The sequence below is a fragment of the Zalophus californianus genome, chromosome 3 (genome assembly GCF_009762305.2).
Source record: "Zalophus californianus isolate mZalCal1 chromosome 3, mZalCal1.pri.v2, whole genome shotgun sequence".
NCBI classification, from domain to species: domain Eukaryota; kingdom Metazoa; phylum Chordata; class Mammalia; order Carnivora; family Otariidae; genus Zalophus; species Zalophus californianus.
Genome location: NC_045597.1, coordinates 139,137,275 through 139,145,854, shown reverse-complemented (window position 1 = coordinate 139,145,854; position 8,580 = coordinate 139,137,275). Strand labels below are relative to the sequence as shown.

Sequence of the window (8,580 nt, the reverse complement as noted above, 5' to 3'; positions counted from 1 at the left end):
CCACAAGTCCTGGATGATTTTACTTCTTTATTTTGCAGGGAGCAGGGAGAGTATGTGAAACATTACCATGGTTCTGAGTTGAAGCCATATAAAAAGGCATACACAGATAAGTGTCACTGTTCCTCATTCTTACTACACATTATTTCTACCCATTCGCACTCACTCCCTGGAGGTAACCAATTTCATTTCTGGTTTACCCTTTCTGCATTTCTTTTGTACAAATAAGCAGATATATGTTTATTTTCTTAAAATCTCCTTCCTTTTTACATGAGGTAGTTTATCTCCTTTGGTATATTTCTTTTCTCATAATTTTTTAATGTTCTCCTGGATATTCTTGCCTGTTTATTTTTCCACAAGAACTTTAGTATCAACTTATATAGCTCCATTAAAAAAAAACCTTGTTGATATTTAATTTGGAATTGCATTAAATCTATAAATTGACTTAAAGACATCTTTATAATGTTGACTCATCCTATACAAGAATAGATGATGTCTTTCCATTTGTTCCATTTTTGGCTTTCAGGAGTGTTTTAAATTTGTCATATCTAGGTTTTACACATTTCTCATTACGTATGTTTCTGGGTATTTAATCTTTTTTATTGCTACTAACATGGGGCTTTCTCTACTTTTATGAACTGTAAGTGGTTATTGTTTGTGTATATGCACCAACAAGGGTACATATTGTGGGAAGACAAGTGCAAACATGTTGAATTTTAGGTAACAGCAGAATATACAAGTGAAAATGTTCTGGAGGCATTTTGAAATGCAGGACAAGAGCTAGGAGAGATATTAGGGATTGATTTTTTTAAATCTATATATGGGTGGGGCGCCTGGGTGGCTCAGTCGTTAAGCGTCTGCCTTCGGCTCAGGTCGTGATCCTAGGGTCCTGGGATCGAGCCCCAAGTCAGGCTCCCTGCTCAGCGGGAAACCTGCTTCTCCCTCTTCCACTCCCCCTGCTTGTGTTCCCTCTCTCGCTGTGTCTCTCTCTGTCAAATAAATAAATAAAATCTTTAAAAAAAATAAAAAATAAAAAATAAATAAATCTATATATGGGTGATGATTGAAACCAGAAGGTAGAATGTGATCCTAAGGGAAGAGAGCTACTAAAAAAATAAAAATAAAATTAAAAACTTCAAGCTGAGGCCTGAATGTTGGAGAGCACTCAGGTTTAGGACACAGAAAGGAGGTAGGAGGAACACCAGAATAAGGGAAGTCACAAAGACCAACAAAGAAGAAAGATCCAGAGAGTAAAAGTGGGCCTCTGTGGCAGAAGCTACAAAGACAATGAAACCTGAGCAAATGCCATTAGACGCAGGTAATTAATGTTTTCCAAAGCTTGGTCCCCAGCGTTCTAGTTCCTTCAAGATAATAATATGTATTCTTCAAAAAATGTTATGGAGATAAAAAAGTTTGGAAAGCACTGATTAATCCAAATTAAATAGGTTTCTTTACTATAGGACTTGTTGGAACTATCAACATGCTCCTGGGAATTCTGAGTTTCCATAATAGAGAATGGTATGCAGATTTCTACACTTCTGTTTTCCAACTAATCTAGAGTTTCCTTAACCAATCTTTTTTTTCCAAAAGAATTTCTCAAGATGAGATGCGTCTTGGAACATACTTTGGAAATGTTAGAGCGCACTGTAAACCAATTTTCTTTAGCCTCCTTTCTGCCCTCAAAGTCAAACACAGAATCTAGGAATTTTATTTCTATTTTACAGGAAACAGACCTTTCTAACTCTGGAAGATTGCCACCAAGTAGTGCTAGTGTTGTCAACCACAGCCACAGCTGAGCAACACACTAGAAGCCACTCTCAAGCAGGCGCCCAGAGCTGGAGACGGCAGGAGGGTGCACTGAGGCCGAGGGGGGCTATGTTGAGGGCAGGGGGGAAGCAAGGAGCCATTTGAGTCAAAAGGCCGAGGAGTTTCTGGAAACTCACAAGCAATCTGGCAGCACAGTTCCCAAGAGGTCTGACCCAGGAGAGCCAGAAAGACTCTCTGGTTCTCAGAAGCAAATCCCCAACCCTGGGAATCCAGAAGCAGCAGGCTCTTTCCAGAAGTGAGCAGCTCCTGCCAGGGTCCTTCCAAACTAAGCTGTGGGGGAGCAACAACCTGGCAGGCAGGGTGGGGACAGGGCTGACTGGGATTCTATCTCTCAAATAGAAAACATCCAAAATAGTACATCATTCTAAATGAAATTTTTTAAATTGAAAACTTTAAATGAAGTCACTCCTCAAGAAATGCTTTGTCAGCATAGGAGAAAGTGCTTCTCTCAATAAACACGTTAAAAGAAATTATAGTGACCCTGGAAGACAGCAAAGAGTTGGATGGATTTATAAATCTGTTCACTGAGTTGTAGCATTCATTTAAATAGAAGTCATGTGCAAAAAGAAATCTTTTGCATGATATTTTGTAGTAAATTAAAAGAAATGACAGTTGCTTGATTATCCAATACTAATGCAAGATTCTTAATCTTTTTAAGGCTTTAAAGGCACTGCACAGTCTAGAGATAAGTGGATATATAAATGCAGTCCACTGGATCGGTGCTTGCCTCATGGAATTTCACCCAAATTCAGGTCCTAAATTTGATACAGTTGTGAACAAGTCTGAACCAAGCCTGGTAGCATATTGGAAACCCCATTCCCATCAGTTTGTAGGGTCTGGAATGAGTCTTCTTATTCTAACTGTGGTATCCAGGGCACCCGTACCTACCTGACCTCCACCTTCCCTGTGCATGCCTAATCTGCATTACAGGACTTCTTCCCCAGTTTATTTGGTAACCCATTTTTCTCCTAGATATATATCTGTCCTAAACTCAAGCCCTTTTGACCGGGGTCTTGACAGTCACCCTAGTCCTTGTCAGTAGCTAACCTTGACATCTCCCCAACACCATCACCAGCCCTACACTCTACCATACTGCTGGGGCCTTGCTTCCAACCGGACAGAAATCTCACAACCACTATTCTTTCACCATTTCACTTAAATTATCACCACCTCATGGAGATCCCTGCCACGAGGCCTCACCCCAGATATCTGACGTTTTTAGCATAGGCACTAATTGAATAGGATGAAAGCTCGTAACAGTGCCCTGGACATCATGATTTGGAATGCTGACAACTCCCAACCATCAGTTTTAGCCATGCTTATGCCCAAATAGGTCCCCTTTCCCAGCAATCTGCCTGGAATGAGGCCCCAAAATACTCTTTAAGAAATTTTAATAACTTGTTCTTTTCTTACGTTCTTAATTTCTTCTTTAGAGTCTACAGTTGTATAAATCAGATATTTTGTAATATCTAACCAATGCTTCCATTAATTGAAGTTCTTGGGGTCTAATCATGCCATATGATGTATTTGCTGACCTTCACTCATAGTAGATTATTTCCTGTGTATTTTATAATTTTAGTCTGTGAGGCTTCCTCTGTGGGAATTATGTGTCGCTATGATTAAAGGCATACCCCTCCAGAAAGGTTTTTCATTTGCTTCTACCAAGCACTCCAGGAGTAATAACAGCCTAGCCTAAACCTCATTTTTTTTTTTTTTGGGTTGATTTCTCAGCGTGGGAGAGTTCCTGGACCCCTACAGATAGTATAAATTCAAACAACAAATCCATATGAGGACTTGTGGTTACAAACTTAAAGTGGGTATGATTTCAGCCCACCTAGAATACAGGTGAAAAACTCCTTGTTGCCTCCTTGTGTTGGTAGACAGATTTTTGCTGCTTGCCCTTTCTCTGAGGGCACAATTCTTGGGGGCTTTAGCATTGTGGGGGTGTCCAACTTGACACTGGCCCAAAGCCTCTCATGTTCTTGCATGGGATAATAAACCCCAGTTTCTGGGTTAACAAGACCAATAAACTCTCCAGAGCAGTCATAACATCATCTTTGGCCACACCGTTTTGATTCTCAATTCAGTCTTCACTTTTGGTCTGTGGGGATGCTTTATTTTACTGATTTCCAAATGTTTTATAATGAGAGACTTTTTCAGGTTGTCTAATCCACAGTTTTGCTGGAAATAGAAGTGTCAGTATGCCTTTTTTATAATGAAAATTTCAACTGGTTACTGTATCAGTATAATTATATATCATTAATATGATTTTTATATAGAGAAAAACTACCTTCAAGAAAAATAATACAAGGCCTTGCAATGATGTATTTGAGAGACTATCTCCCTAAAGTTTATATATTTGTTATAAATCAGAAATCCTAGAAAATAATTTCTGCTCTGTGAAATAACAAAATATCATTCATTTCTTGTTATCCTTTTCCATGTTCTTGGTATATCCACTACCACTCTGGGTTAGACCCTTATCTCATGCCAGGATTTATGAAATAGACTCTTAATTAATTTTCACATTTTCAGTCTCTCTCAGCTCCAAATCATGCCACAGATTAATCTTCCTAAAAATACTGCTCTTGCAGTAACATTCTTTCTACATATCTCTGATACTTCCCTATGCAACTTAGACATTTACTCACTATCCCTCTTTGCGCCTTTTAATTCTTGCTTTTGTTCATAATTTTTCTCTCATCTAGAAGGCCCTTCTTCCTTTTCTCTGCCTTCCCAACTCCTGCCCACTCTTCAAGGTTCTGTATAAATGTTCCATCTTGAAAAGTTCTTTCACTTACGTCCCTGGAAGCAATCTTGCCCTCCTCAGGACACGGTTAGTGTCTAGCACCTGAAATATTCACTTAGCATTTATCATATAGAACAGTGAATCCTCAATTTTCAAACAAGTGTGTTCCAAAAGTATTTTTGTAAATTGGCTGCTTAAAACACTGAGTTCAATTTACCTCAGAAGTCAGATTGTAAATACTGGTTAGATTTTGAAGGTAGCTCTCAGAATTCTATTCAGCCCCTGAGGAAACTGAGCCAAAGTACCAAGAGTAACAATTCATGAATCTGTAGGTCAAACTTTATGCTATCTAGATAAAGCAAAAGATGAATATTGATTTATTTCTCCCTTTTGATAAAGCAATAATGTCCACTCTTAGGCAACTTTCTACTCAATTTAACAAATATTTATTGGACAATTACTAAGTGCCAGGTACTGTAGAGATACAGCAATCAAGACAGACACATCCCCGGGCCTCCCAACAGTCTCAGTCCTACCCCCTGCACGTACGCCATCTTCCCCCATCTCACCGTGTCCTTCTTTCAGGGCCCAAAGTTTCTGACCTGGTGACTGGGTTGTTGGAAGCAGTGCCCTTCATCAACATGAGAATTACCAGAGAAAGGACAGGCTTGGTTTCGCTTGCTTTGGAGTTTTTTTGGTGGCTGGTTTTTTGTGATAGTAGTGGCAATGAAAGTGGTTTCTACTACTGTTATATTTTGTTTGGAGAGAGATGGTGTGTTGGGGAGAGAAGATGATGTGTTCTTTCGGAACTTAAAGTTTGGCATGCTATGGGACACCATGAAGAGATCAGTAGAGTGAAAAAGAAAGGAAATACTGTCTTGGAGCTTATGGGGATAAGAAGAGACCTGGACCTGAGCTAGAGGTTTAGATTTGTCAGTGATTCATTCTCATCATAAGTATGAGTAAGGTCATTTTTGTAAGTATAGGTTGTTTGGAGGTTTATTTTTTAAAGTGCTAAATTGGCTGTATAATCTTGTATTTTATTTTGTTTTTTTCCCTGGAGGGGATTTTATAACAGCAACTAGTCTGCTTCCTTAGGGCTAGAACCTTTCCAATCTAGCTTTCTGCCTCATAAAGACCCGCATACTATATGGATTCAATAAATATTTGCCGATTGTTCCACTGTGTCAGTGTTAGATTCTGAGACACATCAATAATTTCCCTAGGGTTAATAAAAGTAATTGTAAACAGTTGGATAGTCTGATGTACCACAGGCTGGCTAAATATAGCAATAATAGCTACCACATTTGCTAAAATAACAGCTAAGCTGCTAGACACAATTTGGAATTAAAGACTCATTAAATAATAATACAATTCTTTCCAGCCAAACTGGCCTGCTCATTCTTCTAAGACAGACATTGAACATTCCTGCTCCCATGTTTCTGATGACTCCATTCATCCCACCTGGAAAGACCTTATCACTTTCTCCCACAGGTCCATCCTCCTCTACCTTGTTAACGTTTCTCAGGTCCTGTCTGAAAAGGCCTTCCTAAACTCTCTGGCCCCGGGGTTATCATTATCACCCGGTACACATCACCCTATTTCCTTAATTTTATCCTACCTTCTCAGTCAGATTGAAGAGGAGCCTTTTTAACTATTTGGTATCCCCTTGCTTAGTCCAATATGGTAAAATAATAGGTACCCCATAACTCATTTTTGTTGATGATGATTGAGGGAAGATAGGCATGTTAGAATCTGAAGGAAACTGGGAATTCTGTGATGCCAGCCGAACACCTAATTGTCCTCAAACTGACCACATAAACTAATTGGAGGTTCCCAACTAGGATTCCCCAGACAACTGCTAAGATGAGGTCCTCTGTTGGTGAAGCAGGTCAAAACAACAACAAAAACCCAAAAAACCAGTCTAACCCAACATTCTTATTTTGGAAATGAAAAAAACATAGTTCCAAAAAGCTGAAATTGTTTTTCTGAGGTTGCACAACTGGCTACTGATAGAAGCTAGAAACCTAGTTTACTGACCCCTGAAGGTTTTTGCATAATGCCAAAGTATTTGGAGACTGGTATCTTAGCTATATTACCTATATAAAGGATGTACATACTTAACAACTTTCCCTTTCTGCTTTTGATAATGATATTTTGAGTTCATAATCTATTGAATAATTGAATTAGACAGTGAATGAATAAAAATAGTCTTTTGAATTAACCAAAATAACTTTGGACTTAAAAATGTCTCTATGGTTATTACCACTAAAGCTCAACTCCAAATGGAGTAAAGTAGGAGAAAGCTTCCAGAATGAAACTGCTTCCACTATTTTATCCTTGCTACCAATTCCCACAGGGCAAGGATGCTATGAATTTCTTAAATCCTCCAAAATACTTCTATAATGTAAATATGGCTTCTTTGGTGTTGTGAAATTACCACGCTTCATTTATTTTTTTTTAATTAGGCTCCATGCCCAGCGTGGAGCCCAACATGGGGCTTGAACTAATGACCCTGAGATCAAGGCCTGAGCTGAGATTGAGATTTGGATGCTTAACCAGCTGAGCCACCCCTACTATGTTTCATTTTGTTTTGAACATCCTAGACAGAATTCAACCAATTGTCTTAAAATATAGGAAATTCTAAAAATGGAATATGCCATAACATGGTCAATACCTCAAAAAGAGAGTGTACTAAGTAAATAAGCATATTTAGCTTCCATTGCATCCTCTCCAAAGTCTGCAATGAAAGTAATAAATGCTGAAATTTAAAAAAAACTATTCATTTCAGATCTATGCTTATAAAAAATTTGAGGTATCCCCATTGAACATAATCAAAAATCCTCAACAACATATTAGCAAACTGAATTCAACAATACATTAAAAGGATCATGAAAGGTAAAAATCATGTGATCATCTCAACAGATGAAGAAAAAAACATTTGACAAAATACAACATCCATTTTTGATAAAACCTCTCAACAAAGTGGGAATAGAGGGAATGTACTTCAACTAAATAAAGGCCATATATGACAAGCCCACAGCTAATATCACATTCAAAAGTGAAAAAACAGAAAGGTTTTCCTTTCTGTTTCAGGAACAAAATAAGGATGTACAGTCTTGCCACTTTTATTCAACATAGTGTTGGAAGTCCCAGACAGAACAATTAGGCAGGAAAAAGAAATAAAATGCATCCAAATTGGAAAGGAAGAAGTAGGAGTCTCTTCCTCTCTGGGCTCGGACCTAGTTTGCGGCGATATGGCTAAACGCACCAAGAAGGTCGGAATCGTGGGTAAATACGGGACCCGTTATGGTGCCTCCCTCAGGAAAATGGTGAAGAAGGTTGAAATAAGCCAGCACGCCAAGTACACTTGCTCCTTCTGTGGCAAAACAAAGATGAAAAGACGAGCTGTGGGAATCTGGCATTGTGGCTCCTGCATGAAAACCGTCGCTGCTGGTGCTTGGCCCTACAGCACCACTTCTGCTGTCACAGTAAAGTCGGCTATCAGAAGACTGAAGGAGTTGAAAGACCAGTAGAAGCTTCACCATTTGAAACATTACTAGCCTATAATAAATGGGTTAATTTATGTAACAAAAAAAAAAGAAAGGAAGAAGTAAAACTCACACTATTTGCAGACAACATGATTTTATATATCGAAACCTTAAAGACTCTACCAAGAACTATTAGAACTAATAAATTCAGTAAAGTTGCAGAGTACAAAATCAAGACACAAAAATCTGTTGTGTTTCTATACAATAACAACAAACTATTAGAAAAAAAAATTAAGAAAACAATCCCATTTACAATTGCATCAGAAAGAATAACAAAAAAAGAAAGAAAAAATAACTAGAAATAAATCTAACCAAGAAGGTAAAAGACTTGTATATTGAAAAATATAAGACATTGATTAAAGAAATTGAAGAAGACACAAACAAATGGGAAGGTATTCCATGCTCATGTATTGGAAGAATTAATGTTGTTAGCCGAAGTAATCTACAGATTCAATG

At 38.2% G+C, this 8,580-nt stretch overlaps 1 protein-coding gene across 1 annotated transcript; it reads left to right on the top strand.

The window, feature by feature from the left end:
* Positions 1-7,801: 7,801 nt before the first annotated feature.
* LOC113920274 (60S ribosomal protein L37a-like) lies at positions 7,802-8,175 on the top strand. The gene has a single exon (XM_027590599.2). It carries the CDS (start codon positions 7,831-7,833, stop codon positions 8,107-8,109), a length of 279 nt encoding a protein of 92 aa, XP_027446400.2. The 5' UTR covers positions 7,802-7,830; the 3' UTR covers positions 8,110-8,175.
* Positions 8,176-8,580: the final 405 nt, after the last annotated feature.

What these genes read in the sequence shown, in the direction of transcription:
- LOC113920274 (XM_027590599.2), top strand. Translation starts at nt 7,831, where the DNA reads ATGGCTAAACGCACCAAGAAGGTCGGAATCGTGGGTAAATACGGGACC.